The sequence below is a fragment of the Tamandua tetradactyla genome, chromosome X, assembly GCF_023851605.1.
Source record: "Tamandua tetradactyla isolate mTamTet1 chromosome X, mTamTet1.pri, whole genome shotgun sequence".
Lineage (NCBI taxonomy): Eukaryota > Metazoa > Chordata > Mammalia > Pilosa > Myrmecophagidae > Tamandua > Tamandua tetradactyla.
This window is the reverse complement of record NC_135353.1, coordinates 33351664-33376906: the sequence shown is the minus strand read 5'-3', so window position 1 is coordinate 33376906 and position 25243 is coordinate 33351664. Positions and strand designations below refer to the sequence as shown.

Below are 25243 nucleotides of genomic sequence, written 5' to 3'. Positions count from 1 at the left end.
GGAAAATGAAAATTGATGCATACATCTTTTGATTATAATTGCAAATAGCATGCTACAAAACAAGTGGTCACTGAAACTGGCTTTCAGTCTAAGTTCAATTCAAGAAGTTCTGGTTTTAAGAGTAAAAAAGCACTAATCATTCAATCATAACTTCAGAGCCTGCTTATCTTCACGGCTATTAAGAACACAAAATGAATTTTGCTACTCTTTAGAAATTGAGACATTGCAAATATAAATGGTGAGCTTTTAATTGTGCTAGAGGAAGAAGTACAAAATGCACTAAGCAGATTGCGCTCTTAGTCTGAGCAGGCTTCCATATAATAAGCAATGCAATACTCCTATTTATATAAAATCTACAACTTTTATATGAAGTTATTTATTAGAAAATAATTCCCGAGGCAATTGAACAATACAAATTTTATTAAAAAAATAAGTAATAACATCAAAACCGGTCAGCAAATCTATATTCAATGTAACCAAAATAAACAAACACCAAATTAAAAAAAATATACATCTATATATATGGGCAAGAAACAAGTGCATTTTTGGTCCCAATATTTTTGAATATATTATCTTTATCCAAATAATGGCTAAGATATTACGCATTTGATGTACAGAAACATAACTTTAAAACTTGTTTTAAGGTCTGCAGAAGTTTTTTTTTGCCAATTCTTTATATCTTTGAACTTACAATCATTAAGATAATGTTAATAACAATAGTCCCAAGATAAGACAGAGGATGTAAAAATGTCTAATGGTCTGAATGATTGCCAAATTAAGAAGCTATCAATAGGAAGCTACATGAAATCTGTAGAGGATTCTAAGGACTCAGAGTTTTTAACAAAACAAACACAAAAGTTTTAAAGAGAAAAGTATAAAATTAGACATAAAATGGACATCAATAAATCTGGAGAAAAATAACATAAAACCAAGCTACCAAAATTAAATTAAATAAAAAAATTTAAAAAATCTGAATACTAGTATTGCTGAAAATTCCTAGGGTTAACACTGAATAAAAGTTTAAATGACAGTACAAATAACTATAACTTTGGAACTGAATTTTTAGTAAATTACTCCAAGAACATGGAAGTAACCTTGGTTCCCTACACAACCAGAGCATTTATATTCCTTGGACTGCATGCATGCTAGAAGATTAAAGGGCAGCAGCCAAAATGATTAAATTGCAACTTGGATGTTGCAGTTTGATTAGAAGGGCTTTCTTGGTCAGAAGTGACCCTTAAGCTTAAAATTGAAAACCAAAGCCCCCATTGGGAAGTTGTGCTCAATTTGGTGGGCCTTGAGGTCATCTCTGGCCAAATCAACATCAGCATTATGGGAGACCAGTCATGTAGGAAGGGACTCTCCCCAAGATCTGATTTCTTGAGGCCATAACTTAGAGGAGGTCTCACAGTCAAATTATTCACATTCCTTGGAAAGAGAGAACAGGCATCAGTTGTGTCCATCGAAGGGGGACACTTTCCAGGAGTACCCTGGACATTTTTTGAAATTTCTGTGTTGCTTCTGCATCTGAAAAATACGAAAAATAGAATAATGACAGACAAGGAATGAAGAATATGACAGCTATCTGACCTAAAAATGTAAGACATAAGAAATTAACTAAGAAAGTAGACAAAACAGACAAAAAAAGATGAACAGCCATATCGTTTGGAATGTAATACTCTGAAGGCAAGTACAGCAGAGAAAAACACAAATTATTTTAAGCAAAGAAAAGACCATAGCAACAAAAGTTATTTTTGGAGAGAGCCAACTGGAGAAAAAAACATATGTTAAGATATGTTAACCTGACACAAAGATAAGGTGGAATAAGAATATAGTGCCATTTGAGAGCTGAAAAGAGCTGAATAATGAGCGCTAGTGTCATGATCTTGGTTGTTTAACTGCCTCCATGTAAGAAAACACTTCGGAACTTTGAACTTAGGAAACTGCTCTTATGTAAGAAAACACTTCAGAACTTTGAACTTAGGAAATTCCAACTTGTCTTGCACCAGGTTGCACGCGCTCCATAGAGCAGGAATCTATTTCAACAAGCAGCTTTAAAAAAAAACAAAAACAAAATACTTTAATATTTTTCATTTCTATTAATGATACATTTAAAAAATGCAACAGTGCTAAAATCCATCAAAGTAAAATGCATTGAATTAAAAAAAAACTTACTCAGAAGTAGATTCAGATGAGGTACTATCAGAAACTGAAATCAGAAGAAAAGTTTTACATTTAAACAGCACATATGATGAGTGGGACTGTAGATATAATGTACAAAGAGCCCATATTGTGGCTGATCAAATATACTAAAATAAATATCAAAAAACTAAAGTAACACATATATACATACCATTCTCTGTTATAACTTGGCAAGTATGAGTTTTACGTTGACTTAAGTGTTTAGCCATCTGATCTAAGCCAGAAGAATCAGTTAGGAAATCACATTTAAGGCAAACTAGAGTCATGCCCCTAAGAAAGAAAAAAACAAAATAGTAAGAAAGAGTTGGTTTTAATCTTTTATGAAAATCCATACCCAAATGCAATAATTAATTTTCCATGTAACAACTCAATTTGATTTTTAGGAATGACTTATTTTCAATGTTGTTATATAAACCTGATATTAATGAAATGGTTCTCTATAAAATGGCATCACCACGTCCAGATTATGCTACCATTTATTTACAGGAAGTATCTGTGCTTTATAAACTGTTATTTTATACAGAATGCTAAAAGCTAGGGGTCAAAAGATCTACAAGTCCAGCCTTGGCTCCTCTGACAATTTCTATAACTATGGCAAGTTACAATATTTCTGTGCTTTTGCCCATCTGCAAAGCAAGGATATAACATTCACTTATCCAATATATATTTACCGAACAAACTTCTGTACATGTACATATAGCATTTTAGGAGGTATTGTGGATACAGTGGTAAACAAAAGGGTACAGTTTGTGCGCTAAGGGAGCTATTTAGTATCTTATCTAATTGAGGATAAAATGAAAGAAAAGAAATGGGAAGTCTTTAAAAATAGATCACATAATGTGCTATTGCTATCATCGGTTTATTAATAAAGAACAAATATACTTTTGAAGTTAATCATATATTTTAAGTATATTACCTCCACAGAAATAAAAACAAGTAGCATAACTTACAGTGCTTCTTCCCTGAGGCTCTGTGTATTTATACCTAGATATCACCCTGGCACATCAAAAATGACCTCATAAAACTGAAATCATGGCTTTCTCCTCAAAAATCAACTCCTGACTAATCTCTCTTATGATGCCATTTCCCCCGATGCTAGTGTTCAAACTTGCAGTTATCTCTGACTCTCTTCTTCCTTAAAACATTTGTTATTTCACATTGTATAATACAAACAATTTATCGAGCACTTGCTCTGTCCCAGGGCGGAGGATTTTAAACACGCCTCATATAAATCTTTACATGATTTTAAACATGCCTCATATAAATCCAAAGGTTCAGTTTCCTACCAAGGTCAGGACCAAGTTTCAAACTGAGCCTTTTGATTCCATGAAGTTATATGAACTTCATGCTCTATCCAAACTTTATCACTAGCCACTCCCCGTGTATGACTTTTATTTTTTCATTTCTGTACCTTTATTAATGCTATTACTTCCAACTAAAATGTCCCTATGCCTCTTCTTATCAGTAGAAACTTCTCTCCCCTTTGAAATCAGTAACACTCAATGCACTTATAACAAACCTCCTTGTATTACTACAATTATTTATGCTCACAGCTTATCTCTCTCCACAACTGTACATTTCTTGAAGGTTGTACCAAGCATTCTTGATCACTGTCATCTTTACAGGACCTGCTACATTATCTGATACACGATAGGTGCACAATGAAAAGCTAAAGAATGAACACTTGATTTCAACAAAATAGTAATTACCAAAAATTATTGTTCTATAGAACTATAAATATGCTAAATCCCATACACAGAAATTGATCAATTTTCAATTTAAATTTGAGAAGTATCCTAGTTTAGAAAAAGCAAAGCAAATCTGTGAAATCATATACTTTATTTAAAAACCAAGCACACAACTGAGTTTGACAACAGTGAGGTAAAAATCAACTTAAAGTCTCTTTTCAGAGACTTATCATTCTTTATAAAAATTCAGTAAAGGCAACATCTGATATAGCTTACTCTTTTCTAATTATTTTACTTCAATAATGTTTCAAAAATAGCACTAACATTTTAAACAGGGAATCAAACTTTTCTCTGCCTGTAAGTTGTTTGTACAATATTCTTGATGGGGCCCACTATCCACATGTCAATTTCAACATATATATTAATTTATTCAACAGACATTTACTGAGTCCCTGCTACTCAGGGCCTGGCAAATGTCTGGCAAAAGTAAATACACAAATCTCACACATTCTAATGAGAAGACAGAGATAATAAACTAAAAAGTAGAATATACAGCATGTCAGATGACCAAAAGTTGATACAAAGAAAAGTAAGAGGGGGAATTTTGAGGGTGGGATACAGAGGGAAAGGATGCTATTTTAAATGGAGTGGTCAAGGAAAGTCTCACTCACTGAAGACTTGAAGGAAGTCAGGAGCTAGTCATGTAGATATCTGGGGAAGAGGAAACTAGGCAGAGGGAATAATAAATTCATAAGTTCTAAGATATGGTATCAACCCCTCTTTTACCTTGTCCATTAACCTAAAGCATCAACACAAGTCTTGTCACTGATATTTCAAACAGTAATGACAACATGAGAAAATAATTAGAGTAAGATAGAGTCAAAGGGATCAGAAGAATGTGGAAACATACTGCTCCCATGGATTATTAAGTGCACGATACAATCAAAGGTAATTATCAATGCTTTTAGAAATATTCATTAATATTTCTTTCTGCAGAGTAAACAAGCTGCATACTACTTTATTTCAACAAGGAAAAAAAAACTAAGAATTGTTGATTTTGAGAATCACAGTGGCTTAACAAATTTACTTCAAAACTGAAGAAGTAAAACAATGACAAAAAACCCTGAAGAAGTGTTAGTCACTTGACCAGGTATCTTAAACATCTTTTAAATATTCTACTTATTTTTGTTCTTATTTTACAATGCAAAAGCATGATGGTTTCCTCTTAATGCCTGACACCCCAAAGTATAGTCAGAAAAAAACAGGCTCTCCCCACTTTGGTCTAAGGATATATTAAACAGAACTCTGTGTTGTCCAGTAGCAATATATATAGATTTCTAAACTAGGTACCCCAACAACAGGTTTAAAGAGCTATTATAATTTTTCAACAGAAAGAATGAAAAAGATCAACTAAGTTACCCGAGACTTCCTGAATGCTTCTTAAAAATACAAAACCGTTTACTTGGATGGTTGCTATGAGAGCTGGAAAGAGAAGAGACAAAAGAGATTTTATTAAACACTAAGTTATTAAGTTTATTAATACATTTCAAGTCTGATTAAAGGTTTCTCAGTTTTAAATAGATCATAATCTAAATGATAAAATCATGTTGTTATCCCTGTTTAATGCAAGATTTTATCTTACATTTCATTTACCTATGTATTTTCTAATGACAGCTATTTCCCCCAAAATATTCTTAGGAGACTAGTACCTAACCATCATAAAAAATAAACAAGAGTTAAAAATATACAGAGCATCAAATTAAATGTTTTCAAACTATTAAGACTTGAAAACAATTTAAAGTATGTGCTAATCATGTATTTTGTTATAATGTAAACTGTTATGAATAATAATTATTTGTCTCTTTCTAGTCTTAAAATGCTTTGCAGAGGGTGGGCCATGGTGGCTCAGCAGGCAGAGTTCTTACCTGCCATGCCAGACACCCAGGTTTGATTCTCAGTGCTTGCCCACACACACACACACACAAAAAATATATATATATTTGCATATATATATATTTATATATATATATATATAAATATATATATATATTTGCAGAGGGGGGAGAATCTGAATGATCCTGGATGAAAAAACTTGTGCTAAATGCCACTGCTAACCATCTGTAAAATCAAACATTTAAGAGTCCTTTGCAATTACTAGGAGAGCTTTGAAAGAAAGCAAACCAAAGGAAGCTAAAGCTCATGAGTTAAAACAAAGCCTCTTCTAAGTACAGAATGTAAAACCACCAGCCAAACTTTGCAGTCAATGGTAATAGCTTTTACATCGCCCTTTAAACGGATGAGGAAAGCTTTCCTGTATTAGATAGTCAGGCAGGATTAGCCAGAATTAGCCTAGCACAGTATTATTAAAAGTGCGGTCCATGGATTGTCAGCATTGACACAGCCTGGGAACTTACTGGAGATGCAAAGTCTCAGGCCCTACCACAAACCTACTGAATCAATCTCAGGAAGTGGGGCCCAGGAATCTGTTTTAACAAGCTTTTCAGGTTATTCCTAACTCAATCTAAAGTTTGAGAGACACTACCTCTATCTTGCACTGACAGACTCAAACTAGCTAGCACACCAGGTTAACGGTTACCCTCAGACACAAGATAACCACCACCAGAACAGAGCATGTATGGGTGGGGAAAGAAACAGAGTATTTCTGATAGTTATTTTTTCCAATCTAGACATATATACTATAAATTTTAAGACTATATCCCAAGAATTCTTTTTTTTTTTTTTTTACTTTAGAAGAGAGCTTTAGGGAGTTGAAAGGCCTTCAAGTTATATACAAAATTTTATCTGTTTTTGAAAACAAACAAAACACATGTTTTTCCTCAGAGGAATAAATTTTCCTCAGAGGAATGAAAGATTTACTAGATTCCTCTCAAAATGTGAAAAAAAACCTAAGTTTTTTAAAAAGTGAGATTTAAAAGGTCTTTCTTCTCCCCATCAAACTGGCAGACTGTTTTTGGTTTATTAATCCATTTAGTAAGAGGAAAGAAAAATCTACATTTTAGGGTCTTTTTGATAGCTTTCACTTCCTCCTGTTGACAACCAACACCCTATTAAACTACTGGTAATTTAAAATTTGTTGTGGCTTGAATCCAGTTCTAATTTTGAGTTCACTATCTATGAAAATAAATTTAAATTGCCTCTTTGATTCTCTATATTTAATACATAAATTCCTTACTTGATAGTTTTATGTATATAGGAACACAAATTTAAGAATATAGCAACTCACAAAAAAGAGAAACTACCCGGCAAAGAGTAGAAGCCAGCTAACAATTAGGAGTCCATTTCAAGTTAAGTTCCTACTGCTTCACTCTAAGTAGAGAAAAGAGCAAATGCAACGATACAGAATATTGGTATTTTACAATTATACAAAATACTGGTATTTTCAAGAAAGTAAAAATAATTTATATAGTGAAGTGTGCATGTGTGAAGATGTTGAAAAAGTAGTTAGGAATCATATATCGTAAATCTTATATTGTCTAGAAACTTTGAACTTCATCCTTTCAATGCCAGGAAGTCAAAGAATTTTAGATCAAAGGATGCTAAACCTCACCAGATTACGCCTATTTTAGCAGCAGCAGAAAGGAAGAATTGGAAAATGGGGAAAAATTGTAGAAAGGGACATCTATTATAATGCTATTGCAATTTTCCTGTTCTTTTCATGACTGCTATTTAGTGTCAATAAATCTATATGAAATATATAAGAAACTCAAGCAGATCGTGTAAAAAATTCAGTACCCTGTCCTGTCCAGTGTATAGAAATAGACTTTTATTTCAGTTTTCTTTTTCCTTGTTTCTTATTTAAAGATTTTACCCTTTTCTCATCTATGCTCTTTTAATTTATTTACCACACATTAAACTATGTAAGTATATTTCCCTACTAGATTGTGAAACATTAAAGGCAAGAACTTTATCCTCAATACACCTAAATAACAGCAGCTTAATAGCTATCATTACTTGAATATCTCATGTGTAAGACATTCTATGAAGCAATTTAAGTCCACTTTCTTTGATAATCACAATAATGTTTCCTTTCAAAAGAGGGAACAATTTATCAATTCTGGGGGATGGGAGTCTTCACAGATGGGTTGGGGCAAGTATGAGACCAGAGGGAATACCAATTAAGAGGCTACAGAGTTGGTATGGGGATAAAGGTACTCAACCTCTAGACAAAATGAAATTTCTACATGTATGGAGTTCAATCCTATGGCAAGAGTCCATACTGGGTGGCAGTGAGGGTGTACCATTCAGGGGGAGGTAGCTAAGGCAAGTGAAGTAAAAGTACAAATGGAGTATAGGAAAAGCAAAGGTACATATCAGACCCTTAGAAGAATAGTAATGGAAAGTTTCAGTTCCAAATGAGGTTAATAATGTGTAAGAGCTCAGTGAGGATGAGGACAATGCAGTGCAAGGTTGGGGCTCACAGGAAATTAGGAAAAGGGTATGAAGGGAGTCTTGGACCAATCAGGAATGTTTGGGATAGAGTGGGGTTAGAAAGTTAGGAAGCCTATGGAAAACGGGATGGGGAGGGGGGCACAGAATTAAAGCCCCCTTCCACGTGTCTGGCATGGAATAAGAGGCCAGCATTCCTCCCAGCAGTATACTGAGGGAAGGATCAGAAAGAGAATGTAATGAAAAAGAGAACTGGTCAAAAATGAAGAAGAAAAATGGTGGTAACAATTTAATAGAAGTTGAGATGAGTTTTAAAACTGAGTGATCAACAATGTCAAATATACTGAGGAAGTCACAGAGGAGTAAGAATGAAAAATAGTGAATACATTTAATGATTAGGACATGACAGATAACCTTTAAAGACACAGTTTTAGCTGATAAGTAGGGGTGACACTCAAATTACAAAGGGTAAAGAATGACAAGCTAAAAAAGAATACTGTTTAAAAAATGTTAATGGTAAAAGAAAACCAGAAAGTAAGTAGGCAGTAAAGGCAAATCTCTCATTCCCCCCACCCCCCAAATACCTGAAAATGCTTGTAAACAGAAAAATGTGGTAGAGATCTAGAGATGAAATGAAATAAGGGATAGGGTTAACTTTGAAAAGGTGTCACATTTTTTTTTTCTGAGATTAATGTTTGGATGAAGGTTACAGGAAAAAAATATTGAGGTAGAAAAATGTAAAAAGGTTAATTTTGGGAAAAACAAAAAAGATGACCTGTGAGTAATTAGTAGGCAAGATTAATAACTGAGAGACAAGAATAAAATCTTGAAGATGGCAATAAAGGTTTAAACAGATGTCATAGATAAAACAAAAGAAATATTTTAAAAAATAAAAGACAAAATCAAAGTTAAAGATCATGAATTCAGAGCTGACTGAAGCAAGCAGTTTGGTAGTCTAGGAATGAGCATAGAGAAAGATTAAAAAGGATAAGAGGTTCAGAAAAACTAGCAAGGTGAGTATGACTTAGGATGAAAAGGATTTTAGGACAAAAACAAAGCAGCATTTAAAACAGATGACCTTCAAGGTGAGGTTGAACCTGCTGAAGTGGAAAGAGGGTTCAAGGCTCTAAAAGCCAAGGGGTATGAGAATTCAAAATGACTGAACAGTGTGTATGATGAGGTTAAAATGAGCTGGTGATAAGAAAGGGGGTACCCTAAGTTAGAGATGTGAAATAGGTGTGAAGTTTTGGCACGGGAAGAAGCTGAAGTTCTGGCACTGAAGAAGTCAATGCAGTATGAGGTCAGACTAATTAAGAGGGAGAAAAAAAACCCCCTTTGAGCCAGGTACTGAAACACCTGGGGTGAATCTTTAAAAAACAAACAAATAAAAAACATCCTGAAGAACAAATAAGCCCCTTCTTATGAGGTACAAATTAAAATAACGTGGGTTCTGAAGCCTTCTCTAGCATAGAGTACACGGGAGATGCTCAAATAATACAAATTAAATTGATGAATAAAATGAAATTCCAAAAGTAGCATCATGACTGGAATATCCCTAATGTCTCTCACTTCACTAAATGAACGCAGATGGGAAAGACAGCAAGCAAGAGAGGGGGAATGCCCCAATAGTGCTCTTAATATCAATGACAAACCTAGAGTCTCATTAAGTGAGATTTACATGTTTAACTCACCTCATCATATGATTTACAAAGGCTTTGCTACAGTTCGAGTTGTATTTGCAAGAATTACAGCGGACAAATGTAGAAAAGTGGCTTGCAAAATCTTTTATTTTGGAACGACACTCAATGCACTTGTGAACTCCCCAACAATACCTTAAGGAGACAGGAAAAAATGATAAAAATATATTTTAAAACAAAAACTATTAGACAAAGGCTTTTTAAAAAAATTTTTTTTACCGAGAAAAGTCTTCACACATATGCTTTCTACACATGGTACACAATCAGTGGCTCATAATATCATCACACAGTTGATATTCATCACCATGATCATTTTTTAGAACAGAGAAAGGCTTTTAAAATGTTTAATTGAAGCCAAGAGGTTTAAATTAATATTGTTAAATAGACTTATATTTTGAAAATTTGCTGCAGAGTAACAGGCTAGAATAACTATAAAATGACCAATATCAGTTAATGCTCACCTTGGGAAAAAAAAGATCAAATTATCCAATTTAAGTATCATAAGATATAAGCAGAAGATATAAAATTAGTGTATTAGATGAAAATTACAGAATAAACACAATAATTCAAGTTCTGCTCAGAAGTTGTAAAAAAAATACCTTTTTATTATTTGCTTGGCCTTTATTGTTAGATAAGTTATATTACACAAATGGGCAAGAGAATTCTGTGATATGGTAAATTTATATTAAAATAGGCTTTCAATATTTAAGATTAAATTAGTATTATATATCAGAAATTAAAGATATTACCTTAAGTTCTTCAAAGCTGTACTGATTTGATTTTTTCTGTTGCGTTGTTTCTTTTGCTTGTAATAGGTTTTCGATTTACATTTAGATCTACCAGCATTTGACTTATTTGCATTAGGTTTACTTGCAGTGGGTGTAGTTGCATGAGGTTTACCTGCATTACGTTTACTTGCAGTGGGTGTAGTCGCATGAGGTTTATTTGCATGAGGTTTACTGGCAGTGGATGTAGTTGCATGAGGTTTACTTGTTTTAGATTTGCCAGCAGTGGATTTAGCTGTATGAGGTTTACCAGCAGTGGATGTAGCTGCATGAGGTTTACCAGCAGTGTATGTACTTGCATGAGGTTTACCAGCAGTGTATGTACTTGCATGAGGTTTACCAGCAGTGGATGTACTTGCATGAGGTTTACTTGTCTTAGATTTACTTGCATTAGATTTTGTGGAATTTTTAGCAATGATATTTTTAGACTTTGGAGGTGAGACCTGAAGGGTGGAAGTGCTTGGAGTACTAGTGGAAGGTGTAGTTGATGATTTTGATTGAAGAGGTCCAATTGAAGCTCGAATAGTAACCTATAATGGTAGTACAAGTTTTTAGAAAATTAATCATCGCGTCAATATTAAAAACATGACTCATCTGATTTTTGACAAGAGTGCTGTGCCACATTGAATCTGTTGTGTAACCCAGAAAAGCCATGTCCTTTAATCCTCATTCAATATTGCAGGGTGGGAGCTTTTTGATCGTCCATGGAGATGTGACCCACCCAATTGCGGGAGGTAACTTTTGATTAGATGGTTTCCATTGAGATATGTCTCTACCTATTCAAGGAGGGGTTTGTTTACTGGAGACCTTTAAGAGGGAACTATTTTGGAAAGAGCTATGAGAGCCCACCCAGCCAGAGACCTTTGGAGATGAAAAAGGAAAATGCCCCCGGAGGGAGCTTCATGAAACAAGAAGCCTGGAGAGAAAGCTAGTAGACACCACTATGTTTGCCATGTGCCTTTCCAGTTGAGAGAGAAACCCTGAACATTACTGGCCTTTTTGAACCAAGGTCGCTTTCCCTGGATGCCTTAGATTGGACATTTTCACAGCTTTGTTTTAATTTGGACATTTTCAAAGCCTTAGAACATGTAAACTTGCAACTTAATAAATTCCTCTTTAAAGCCATTCCGTTTCTGGTATATCGCATTCTGGCAGCTTGCAAACTAGAAAAGTGCCAAAACAATTCAATGAGGGTAGTAAAAAAAAGTCTTTTCAATAAATGGTGCTGGAACAACTGGATGATATGCAAAAGAATGAATATGGACCCCTACTTCTTATCATATATAAAAATTAATTCAAAATGGAGTAAAGACCAAATTGTAAGTGATAAAACTATAAGACTCATAAGCAAACTTGGATTAGGCAATGTTTTCTTAGATTTGACAACTAAAGCACAAGGACTAATAGGAAAAAAAGATAAATTGGGCTTAATCAAAATGAAAAAACTTTGTGTTTCAAAGAACATCATTAAGAAAGTGAAAAAGAATCTGCAGAATGAAAAATTATTTGCAAATCAATTCCTGTAGAACTCATAACTCAATAAAAAGACAACTCACCCAATTAAAAAGTGAACAAAGGATCTAAATAGGTATTTCTTCAGAGATATTACAAATGGCCAATAAGCACAAGAAAATATGTTCAACATCATTAGTCATCAAGGAAATGCAAATCAAAACCCTAATGCATTTATTAGGATGGCCATAATAAAAAAGACAGATAATAACAAGTGTTGACAAAGATGTGGAAAAATTAGAACCCCCATTCATTGCTGCTAATAATATAAAATAGTATAGTCACTTTGGAAAACAGTTTGGCAGTTCTTCAAAAAGTTAAACATAGAGTTACTATATGATCCAGTAATTCCAACCGTAGGTATATACCCAAAATAAATGAAAACCCATGACCATGTAAAAAAGTTGCACATGAATGTTCATGAAAGCATTATTCAAAAAGTGGAAACAACCCGAATGTCCGTCAGCTCATGGATGGATAAAAATTTGGTATATCCATATAGTAGAATATTATTTGACCATACACAGAATGAACTGAAATATGTTACAATATGAACCTTGAAAACCCACTAACTGAAGGAAGTCAGCCTCTCAAAGCCACATATTGTATAATTCCATTTATATGAAATACCCAAGATAGACAAATCCATAGAGAGATAAAGTAGATTAATCGCTGCCAGGGATTAGTGGAAGGGGAAATGGGGAGTGACTGCTAATGGTCTAAAACTGATTGTAATGATGTTTGCACAACTCTTTTGATATGCTAAAAATAATTTATTTGTACATATTAAAGGAATGAATTATATGACATGTTAATTATAGCTCAATAAAGCTGTTATAAAAAATTACCGCAATACAAGAAGCTAAACATCATTATTTTGAAAATAGCCAAGTATGAACTATAATCAGATCTTTCATTTATTCTAAACGGGCAGGCCAATCAAATGAAATTTACCTTCATATTTATTTACTGTTGTAATATTATAGTTTGTATTGATAGCAGTTATACATCACACATATTAATGGATAATTAAGAGTTAATGCAAATTATATGACTATCAATAGAGCACATACCATGGCTATTTTCATGCTCTGATATAACTAAAAAACTTTCACAAGTAGAGAGGTCAAAATTAAATCACAAAGTCAGAATAATAAACAGATCTCCAATAAATGTGATCTATTCTCTCTAGGGGCTCACTGGGCAGGATTTATGCATCCAAAGGTTATGGGGCAGAGGGTGGGGAGGTTCCATCAATTTATCATACAGCATGGAGAATTTAATAACATTCAGAATTTCCTTAAAGGGAATATGAAATTTATCATATATTCATAAAAAATGTTTGATTATATCTATTGGTTGCTAATGGAAAACAGTTACCTACCAACATTTTCTTTAATTATTATATTATATATCCCCACCCCCATACCTGAAGAACAGCCTATGAGGAAGTCCAATGAAATACATGCTGTTATCATGCAAAAAGCATTGGACCAGGAGTCAAAAGACCTGAGGTTAAATTTCAGTACTACCTGTTGCTAGCCTTGTGACCTTGAGTAAGTAACTTATCCTCTCTAAGCCTCTTTATCTATAATATGGGGATAATACCTGCCTTCCCTACTTCACCGAATTGCTACACGGGTTAAATAATAGAATATTATGAAAAAACACACTGAAAGATAAATTCTAACATGTCAAAAAATCCACTTAATACCACTACCATTACTGTTATCATTAAGGGAATAGAGGAGATTACGTTAGTATTCTTTCGCATGTTTATTCCGAGCATAGAATGAAATGATTCGCACAGAAAGATATTGGATCACTTCTCTCCCTCTACGTCTTCAGAACATGGCTTTCCCATTATCTTAGCTAATTCAAATAGCAGTCATACCCACTTTCAATGTTAAGATCTCAAAGCCAAATATAAATGCTTGGAATTATTTCACTTTGGATTATCCATGCCTTTGTTTCTCTCCTCGGGAGCTAATATTTAAGATGTGACTTTATATATAGAAAAGTCAGAGAAAACAAGGCAAACAGTGAAAAGGAAATTGCAATCATCAGTATGCAGTCAAACATGTATTTGCTCGTTTAAAACAGCAAGGCTATCCAGGAGGAGAACTTGCTTCTCTGAGAGTAGACTCAGTAATATCAACTTCAACAAACATCTGAGAACTATGGCATTCAAGGCACTATGCCAGATGATGGGGACAAGAAGATAAATAAATGTAATTCGTGATCTTAAACACATTATATAATTTAGCAGCTGAAAGAGATATATATGCTATCAACTGGAAGAGCCCTCAAACAGACTATATAATATTGAAATAACTCACTGGCACAGACTACAGTTAATCTAGTTGCACTTGGTACAAAAGAACACTGCTCCAATAAACCCCATGCCAAATGAACTCAAAACAATGGTTAGAAGTTCTTCTTTCCAAGCATAAGAATGATAAAACAAAGTCATAAAAATTAGAAGTTAATTTTTAATATTATTTTCAATAGATAAAAGCAGACAGGACATTATTATTATTTTTTTATTTTTATTTATATTTTTAAATGGGCAGGCACCCGGAATTGATCCTGGGTCTCCAGCATGGCAGACAAGAACTCTGCCAGTGAGCCACCGAGGCCGGCCCAGACAGGACATTATTTCTATTATCATACAAAATATTAAAATACAACATATTTAAAACTCACTTTTGTTCCAGGAGGCAATCCTTCTAGTGCTTTAGGCTTTATAAATGTCCGATGCTGTATCTTGTGTTCCACTTTCTCCTTGCATGTCAAAAATTGTAATCTGCATTTTGAACAACGATGTATTCCTTTTTTCTGTTAACAGATTTAAAATAATTTCACCACTGCAAACCTGGGGCGTGAAACTGCTCTTAATACTGACACCTAAGTAATTACAACCCAATATTTTACCATTTCCCACCATAAATAATATCAAAATATTATTTTATTTTTTAAAAGTACTTCTTACATTAGTATTTGGTGATACAAATACTAATACAGATACAAAAAGTATGTTATTATCTAGGCTTCCAATGTGAAAATTCTATCAATTAGGTTCCAACGACAAAAGTTCTATATCAATTGTAACTCTTTTTTTAAAATATATTTTTACTTGATAAAACAACATACAAACACAAGCATTCTTAACATACAAACATTCCATTCATGGTGAATAAATAATGGCTCACAGTATTGTCACACAGTTGTATATTTATCACCATGATCATTTTTGAGAACATTCGCATCACTCCAGAAAAAGAAATAAAAATAAAGGAAAAACTCATACATACCACACTCCTTACCCCTTTCCGATGACCACTAGTATTTCGATCTACCCAATATATTTTAACCTTTGTTCCCATTGTTTACTTTTTCATCCATATTTTTTTACTTATCTGCCCATACCCTAGATAAATGGAGCATAAGACACAAGATTTTCACAATCACACAGTCACACAGTAAAAGCTATATCGGTATACAATCTATATCATTATAAAAGCTATATCATTATACAGTCTTCAAGAAACATAGCTACTGGAACACAGTTCTACAGTTTCAGGTACTTCCCTTTAGACACTCAAATACACCAGAAACTAAAAAGGGATATTTATATAATGCATAAGAATAACCTCCAGGATGACCTCTCAATCCTGTTTGAACTCTCTCAGCCATTGTCACTTTATTTTTTCTCACTTCTCTCTTCCCCCTTTCGGTCAAGAAGGTTTTCTCAATCCCTTGATGCTGGGTCGCAGCTCATCCAGGGATTTCTGTCCCATGTTGCCAGGGAGATTTACATCCCTGGGAGTCACGTCACATGTGGGGAGGGGAGGGCAGTGGGCTCACTTGCCGCATTGGCTTAGAGAGAGAGAGAGAGGCCACACCTGAGCAACAAAAGAGGCTGGTGGGGGGTGGTGACTCTCAGGCCTAATTTTAAGTAGGCTTAGCCTATCCTTTGAAGGGATAAGTTGCATATGAACAAACCCCAAGATTGAGGGCTCGGCCTATTGATTTGGTCATCCCCACTACTTGCAAAAGTATCAGAAATTTTCCATATGGGGAAGTGGAATCTTTCCCCCTTTCCCCCCATTCCCCTAAGGGGTCTTTGCAAATATGTCTTTATTCACTGTTCAAATCACTGTGGGATTTATCAGGGCATCACATTAACCTGGACAAATCAACAAAATCTCAGGTCCTATTCCAGATTTCCTGTAATTATGGTGTTCAACTAAACTGATCTTACAAGTTAAAATTAGGAAATGCACTACCCAAAATATAAATTTTGCAATTGTAGCTCTTTTAATTAGAGATATGAAGGGATAAACTATTCAAACACCTGATACTGTGAAAGCAAACTATACTACATTTTTATACTTGAGAAAAGTAAATTCTTTAAAATTTTTGTTATATCCATTTATTTCAAAAGTTGGTGAAATAAGTTGAAATTTCTAAAACCAAACAAATCTAACCAGATACTCGCAAGGAAAGGTATGTTATAGAAATGGTTGTATAAAGCAGAGCTGTCCCCTAAAGCTTTCTGCAATGATAGAAATACTCTATAGCTGTGCTGTCCAATATAGGAGTCACCTGAAATGTGGCCAGTGCAGCTGAGGAACTGAATTTCTAATTCTAATTAATTTAAATTTAAATAGAAATATGTGGCTAGTGGCTCTGATATTGGACAGTGTGGGAATAAATGCATAAATCAGAATTAATGCCAATATACTATTTGAGAACGTCTTGAATCCCTCCCCAAACCCAGTCCCATTAATATCTTACAAATGGGAAATAGGACCCAAGAAAAATCTAAGTCACTTGCTCATAACTGGTTACTGATTGTTCCAGTGTTTTTTTTTAAATTTTTTGGATGTATGGTCTCAGAATCAAACTCAGGTCTACTGCATGGAAGGTAAGCATTTTAGCACTGAACCACCTGTGTACCCACCAGTGTTCTTTTTACCACATATTACCAATTGCGATCTTTAGGTACATGCTGTCATTAATTTAAACAAATATTGTATATTTATATGGAAATTTTAAACAACATATAAATACAAAATAATGCTTTTTCTAAAGCTGTTTCTCTACAGATTCATCACTATTTCCACATAGAACAGAAACAATCCTTAACAAAAATCAGATGAGGTAATACATATGAAAGTATCTACTTGCAGTTTCTGGTGCAAGTAGGTACCTGATAATAAAAGTTATTTTCAAAGCTCAAAATGATACATAAATATAATGCATCTGTATTACTATCCTATTTCATCTTAAGACTATTTTAGAAGTGTGGTGCATTGGATCACAGGGGCAACATAAAGTCAACTACATGTGTGCAAAAGAGTGGGAGGGGGAGAATCCAGCCACAAAACAGACAATAAAACAAGACAGAAAGTTCTCCAGAGCAAGTTCCCAGAAACCTTTTTTTCTACCTATACCTCATTCAATTCCATAGCTGTATTACCATATATCCAATGGTCTACTTGATGTCTAAAAGGAATTTCAAATCAACATGGACAAAACTGAACTCTAAATCTCCCACTCCAGGGGCCAATATGGAGGCTTAGCAAGGTGTGGGAATTAGTTGGTCCTCCTGAGCAGCTAATAAATAGCCAGGAATAGTACAGAACAACTGCTGGGGCCATGTTAGTGACCGGACACACAGCGTACACCAGTCTGGATAAGCTGGACCAGCTGCGAGCCCACCCAGAACCGTGAGTTCCCCAAGACATAGGGGCTGGTGCCCCTCCCCCACAGGCTGCTTCCCAGAGGGAAAGGAAAGAGACTTTACCAGCAGCAGGGGCTGAGTGCAACCAAACGCCAATTGTGGAATTAATTAACAAAGTCTCACTACTAAAAATAGCCCCCCAGCTCAGCTGAACCTCGAGTAAAAGCAGAGGTTGCTGGTTTTTGCCCCCGCGCAGAGGGGGCAGGGCTGACAGAAAAAGAAAAAGAACAACAAAAAACAGAGGTTTTTTTGGATTTGAAAAGTCTGGGCCCTGAAGGAAAGGAGGAGGCACATAGGACCTGGAGATACACAGAACAACGTACCCACTTAAGCTCTTGATTGGCAAACCTGAGGAATGGGGGTCCTGCTCTGAAAAAGATTTTCTCTCTCATTTTGGTGGCTGTGTTTTTACCGTTTGACTGCTCTTTGGATACAGCTGCCCCAGACATAGGCAGAATTAAGCTTGTTTGAGTGTTTGTCTGGAGCTTATGCCTTCCCCAGGAGAGGGGGTGGAACCTCTCCCTCAAGGATTTCAGACCCCAGGGCTTGGAAAAGTGAAGCGATTAAAGCCAGCCTACAACCTCTCTTCTGTCTCCATCACGCCCCCAGCAGTGAGAGTCTGCTGAAGTTAAAGGTATCACATCACCTTATGCTGGTGGGACCTGCAGGCATAAAAGCCACATTATGGGCAGGATAGGAAAAACGCAAAGTCCAGAGACTTCATAGGAAAGCCTTTTAATCTGCTGGGTTTCACCCTCAGGGAAAACTGACACAGGTGACTCTTTCCTCCTGACAAAAGGCCAGTTTGGTCTGGGAAAATCTGGCTGGGGTCTATAATACCTAAGCAGATCCTCCTAAGGAGGGGGGGGAAAAGGCACCATTCAGGCAGGGCGAGAAACAAGAAAACAAGAACTGAAAAATTCTGATCTGTTAAACAAAACTTAAGCTAGAGGTCCAGAATAAGCTGAACTGAAGGGCAAAGAACAGGTAGATAACAAAGTCATCCAGCAAGAAAATCCTAGGTAAAAAAAGTGAAAACAATCTCCAGAATAAACCAATTAAGGTAATTAAATGCCTAGACACCAGCAAAAAATAATAAATCATACTCAGAAAATTGAAGCTATAGTCCAGTCAAAGCAACAAACCAACAATTCAAATGAGAACAGGAGTTGAAACAATTAATTCAGAATGTTCAAACAGACATGGAAAACCTCATCAAAAATCAAATCAGTGAATTGAGGGAAGATATAAAGAAGGCAAGGAATGAACAAAAAGAAGAAATCGAAAGTCTGAAAAAACCAATCACAGAATTTATGGGAATGAAAGTAGAAGAGGTAAAAAAAAAGTAGAAGACATGAAAAAACAATGGAAACTTACAATGTCAGATTTCAAGAGGCAGTAGATAGGATTAGTGAACCGGAGGACGGGACATCTGAAATCCAACAAGCAAAAGAAAATATAGGAAAAAGAATGGAAAAATATGAGCAGGGAGACTCAGGGAAATGAATGACAACATGAAGCACATGTTCAAATGTAAAACAGTTAAAAGAGACAAAGAAGGACACTATGTATTAATAAATCTCCCACTCCTCTCCTGGGAAGAAAAAATAAAAAACAAAACACCGAAAACTTGTCTCACTATTCACTTTCTAAAAACTAAATATTATTCGTTGAGTGCCTACTAATGCTAGGGACACCATTGTTTGCATCTCAATATATGGGGACACCATTGTTGCAGCTACTAAGGACAAAAAATGTTGGTTGCTCTGAACTCCTTCCTCACACTCCACACATCTACTCCACCAATAAAACCTGTCTGATCTACCTTAAAAAACAAAACAAAACAAAACAAAAAAAACACATATAAAGAGTACATGGGTGGTTCAGTAGTAGAATGCTCACCTTCCATGCAGGAGGATCCAGGTTCGATCCCCAGACCATGTACCCCTCCGCCCATCCCCCCAAAAGTATAGTCTTTCTACTTCTCATTACCTCAACTACTGCTACAATACTATAGTCTTCAAGCCACTCACCTGGACTACTGCAATAGACTGTCTTCTCCCTGTTTTCACACTTTCCTTGCTATGATCTAGTCTTCCCATAGCTGCCAGAGTGATCTTAAAACACTGCAGATCTTTCACTTGCTAAAACCCTCCAATGGCTTTCTACAACACTCTGGCTTTTATTCTGTTGCTACAACCTCATCTTCTACTAGTCTTACTTGTTTACTTTCTCCAACCACATTGACCTCCTTGCTATTTCTTGAAACTGTTACACATACACTCACCTGCTTACTGTTTCCTCTGCCTGGAACACTCTTTCTCAGATACTCACATGGTTTAATCCCTTATTTCCTCTAACAGAAACCACTCCTCTAGTTCCCGGCACTTCTTACCCTCTTATATTTTCCTTCCATGGTACTTACCAAGAGTTGGCATATATATATATTCAAACACACATACACACACCTTTTCTCCACAAAAATGCAAATTTTATTTCCGTACCCTTAATATATGTGAAACAGTCCCTAGCATAAAGTAGGCACTCAACAAATAATATTTATTTTTAAAAAAAGTGAATAGTGAGGCAGATAGCAAGAGACTGGCACAGAGCATGCACATGAGTAGCAGGCACAATTTAACCAGTTCAAAGTATATGGCATTCTATTATTGCTCAGAGTCCTGAGATGGAATCAATAATCTACTATTTCCTTAGCTGGGTATTTCTTATGCATGTATGCTCACAATGTGCTAAACGTGATAACACATTATAGTTTTTTAATAACATATGATCAATCAAAGAAACAGTGATCTGTTTCAAGGGTAGGGGAAAATTACATTGAACTTTGTGACAAGCATATTATATTGTTTGGATGATTTGAGAGATTTTCAAGGCTGATTCAGACTATTCTTAATTTCTGCCTATAGACCTAATGCAGGCATGAAATATGAATCTGCGGTAAAAGCCTGGGCTCTGAAGTCAACTTCTGGCTCTGCAATTCATCAGATAATGTGACACCAGGCAAGTTATTTACTTTCTCTAAAGCTTTGTTTATCATCCATAAAATGGAAATAATAATATATCAGCTTTGATGATAAACCAAAAAACGCATATAAAGCACCAGTGGCTGTCATGTGGTAGGTAATTAGCATAGTTACTGCTTATTGTTATTAAGATTCCAATGAGCATATTTAACATACTTGAAATCTTTTATCCTTTCTTAAAAATAGTTCTAACTGGATTGTTTGTTCTAAAGTTTTTTGAGATATAATATAGTCTATAACTTGTTAATGAACGAGTTATAATGAGTGCTGAATCATTATGTTGATATTTCTTTTTATCTCTAGTACCTTAGAGTAGCTAGAAGTTAAACCTAAAATTGTGAAATTGTAACCTATACCAAATTTTAAAATTTGCTCTGCAAATACTTGTTATAATGTACTTCGAAATTTATTGTTTTGTATATATGTTATCTTTCACAATAAAAAAAAGTTAAAAATAGAACAAGTTACAATTGAAGACTTCAAAGAAAATAAAGTGAGCCATAGATTCAACAGTTCTTATAGTCTAATATCTAACTGACACAGTCACTTCGATGACAAGATTATAATCCTGCTCAGCTATGTTTTTTTTTTAATTTTTTTTTGTGAATAATTATGCAAACTGTGAATACCCTAAAGGGTACCTAATGATCCTTCTTATTAATACACTGTTTCCTCCTTACTGCTGGCTACCTACCTTACCTCCTAGATACTCCAAACTTACAAAAATAAATTGGGAAGCCATGGTGGTCAATGGTATCCAAGACCACTTCCCAGGTGTGATGATTCGCTAGAAAGACTTAAGGGCTTAGAAACTGTTATATTTACATACAGCTATAATTTCTTAGAGTGAAAGGATACAGAGCAGGATTAATAAAGGAAAAAAAAGTGTACTGGGTGGAGTGTGGAAGGTATCAGGCATAAGCTTCTAGAGCCCTTTCCCAATGGAATTGCAAAGGACAGGCTAAATCAATCCCCCAGCAACTCACTGTAGCAGCATGTGTGAAATGATTTTGCCAAGGAAAATCTTGAGTCTAAGAGCCCAGGGTTTTTATGAGGGTCAGCTACCAAATCTTTAGACCCCAGAAGAAAAGCAGGCATTCACCATAAATCATACCGTTTGCACAAATCATCTAGACAAGCTGGTACAACAGGGATCAAGGCTCCAGGGATGTAAATCACTCTTATCAATTAACAACATAGGAAAAATTTCAAGAGCTCAATACCCAGGAGTTAGCCAAGAGCCAATTATGCAAGCAGGCCCTTCTGAAAATGTGCAAAATTTGAGCAATTCAGACCTGCTGGATTAACTCTTCTAAACACATGGCAAATAAAGACATACAACTCAAGGTATGAAAACTGACTACAGATCATTTGGACTACTTAAGAGATACATCCCACATAGTGAGGCCACTCATTCCTTTCTACCTTTCTAAGCATGTATCTTTCTTCCCACATCTGTATCTTACTCTAGAGATTAGTAAGCATAGAATTATGTTAAAAGCCTCATAATGAAACAGCCAGACTACTGCTTTATATCTACCTCATTCTCCTTTTCAAAATTAAAGACTAGAAGATGAAGTGTAGAACACCAAGAATAGTATGTTTCAAACCCCGTTTCTCACAAAATGTTAATAGGTATTGTACAAATAAAGGATTTGATGGCCAAACAGATTTGGGGAATAATACATACTATACCCCTTCTTGGTGATTTACAATGTCCATTAGTATACTAAAAGCATTGAGAAGTCCTGTTTTAAAAATAAACAACAACAAAATACTTTAATTTTATAAATCCAGCCATACACTAAATTTATTTTACCAGGAACAATTTTTGAGGGGAATACCTATTAACATCTGGAGGAACACTGCTAGGGAAACACTCAAGTAGAAATATCTTACTAGATATTCAAGGGTAAAGTGGCATACCGGGATAAAAAGGAACAATACTGGTACCACCCCCGTCATAGCAAAGGTGATCCTCAAAATTCTTTTACGATCTTTCCCAATTAAGAAACACAAGGTGATTCATGATATTCAATGACTAGAATGATAGCAATATTGGTATCAATGCTGAGGAAACTGGCCACGACAATGCAATCAATATTAAGAAAATGTAATAAGCTGACAAGTGAGAAGGCAAAACTTAACTACAAGGTCAGATTTAGTGTATCTATTGATTTCTGACTTTGGCAGAGAAAACACGCTTATGTCATCAAAGATTTCAGCTGAAACAGGATGGTCTAATTATTTTGTGAAAAGAACCAGTAAGTATAAAATTAATATTCAAGGGAAAGGGTGCAAGCAGTAATACTGGCATCTCTGAAACTATGTAGCAGAACTAGCAAAAGTCATTCAGGAAAGAAGTTAAAATCTAAATATGATTCACATATCTAGTAGTAAGTGTCCTTGCTATTTCCTTTGTCACTGGCTGCTATAAAAACACCTCTGGGTCACCGATGACAACTGTATATCTTCTCAATAAACAGTGGCTAGAAAGTAGAAATAAAGTTTGAAGAGAAAGAGGAGAACAGAAGATTATAAATTCCTCAATCTTATTTTCCTCAGTTCAAACTTTTCCTTTTCCCTCCTTACAACTACCTTCAAAACTGTTCACTTTCCCACCACTCTTTAAGACTATGAAATGCCCAATCTCATCTTTTCCTTTTCCCCTCTACTCTAGGGCTCCTATTTCTAGATCGCTTTCAGAATGTTCACTATTTATGAGCCCTTTCATCATCAGAAAGCAGGCAAGGACAAGAAACAGAGGTTTCACAAGTAATGGAACATTTGAAAAAACTTTGCTTTACTTCCAGAATAAATCTAACCAGTGTTATCAATCTTTTCTTAAGAAAATATGAACAAATAAGAACTGGTAAAAGAGAACTGGTAAATCTCACCTGATGCTTCATGTAATGATTCATGTAAGGTGTTGCCATTTTACTAACTTTGAGGCAAAACGGACATAACAAGTTCTTAGTGTTTTCATGGGATGTTCTAAAATGAATTTCTACATCAGAAAATGTTGATGATCTATACTGGCAAACCTAGAAATATAAACAAAGTTTAGTTTAAGTTGAACATTTATAATAGATAGGCAGTAACAAAGTATTACTAAGTCATTTGTTTAGAAGAACATTATATGCACTAGTACTGATTCAGCTCTGCTGCCTATACAACTGCGACTCCTGTTATTGCAAACAATACAGATAATCGTTGAGACAGAAACGTTATGCCTTAAAGTTTAGGGATATATTCCAAAAAATAACTGGATCCCTTTCTTCATTTCAACCCTCTATTATCCTGACTTCAATTTTCAAGCTCTTATATTTCTTGTCCCATAAAGACTTTCCTGCTATATAAAACAGGGTATTTTCTTCTTTGGATATTAAATGGCATGTAAGCTATGCCAGCAGAAATTTATCTTTATCTTTCTTTGCTATTATTGGGAGCCACTTCAAATTCTGGTAAAATACTGGTCACAAAGCATTTAGTTGGGTTCTCTATAACTTAACAGCATACCCTATTTCTCTGGCATGTCTACATTCTTCTCTATGTGGTAAGGTAAGTCTATATGTCTTCCTTTTCCAGCAGGGCTCTTGTCTATACAGGGGTCAGCAAACTACGGCTCACAGGCCAAATCCAACTTGCCACTGCCACATATAATGCAAGAGTTGACACATACAATTCCACTAATGAATTTATTTATTTAGCGGGCTTCAGTTTAGTAACTAAAAAAAACAGTACTATTTCGTGACACATGAAAATTAAACAAACACCTAAGTACACAATAAAATGTGTGTGTACCTGGCAAATATATGGCATTTCACCGGGTTTATGAGTGTCCTTCATATGTTGTAAAAGAATATGTTCTGATTCAAATGATAATTCACAGATTTTACAAATGGCTGAAAGTGGAAAAAAAGACATTACACCATTTTAAGGATATACAGAAATAAGTAACTCATTTTGTATATCTATGAGAACAGCAATAACAGTAATAATAGTACTAACAGTGGTCACGGTGGTTTTAACAATTCTATAGTTGTTGACACTGTAGCACTGTTCTAAGCACTTAATTCTCAAAATATCATTGAGGAAAGTACTATCACTCCCATTTTTTTCAGATAAGAAACCAGAGGCATAGAAAGATTAAATAACT

General features: G+C 35.0%; 1 protein-coding gene across 4 annotated transcripts in view; it reads right to left on the bottom strand.

Annotated features, from left to right (window-relative positions):
- Positions 1-427: 427 nt before the first annotated feature.
- ZNF280C (zinc finger protein 280C) overlaps positions 428-25243 on the bottom strand; it is a 63867-nt gene continuing 39051 nt past the window's right edge. For all 4 annotated transcript variants that reach the window (XM_077145525.1, XM_077145522.1, XM_077145524.1 and 1 more), the window contains 9 exons: positions 24889-24989; positions 23982-24128; positions 14998-15129; positions 10744-11309; positions 9989-10129; positions 5310-5372; positions 2354-2472; positions 2176-2209; positions 428-2052 (listed from right to left, as the gene is read on the bottom strand). In XM_077145525.1, the coding sequence (XP_077001640.1) occupies positions 2037-2052; positions 2176-2209; positions 2354-2472; positions 5310-5372; positions 9989-10129; positions 10744-11309; positions 14998-15129; positions 23982-24128; positions 24889-24989 (1319 nt within the window). In that variant the 3' untranslated portion in view covers positions 428-2036. The remainder of the gene's footprint in view (positions 2053-2175; positions 2210-2353; positions 2473-5309; positions 5373-9988; positions 10130-10743; positions 11310-14997; positions 15130-23981; positions 24129-24888; positions 24990-25243) is intronic.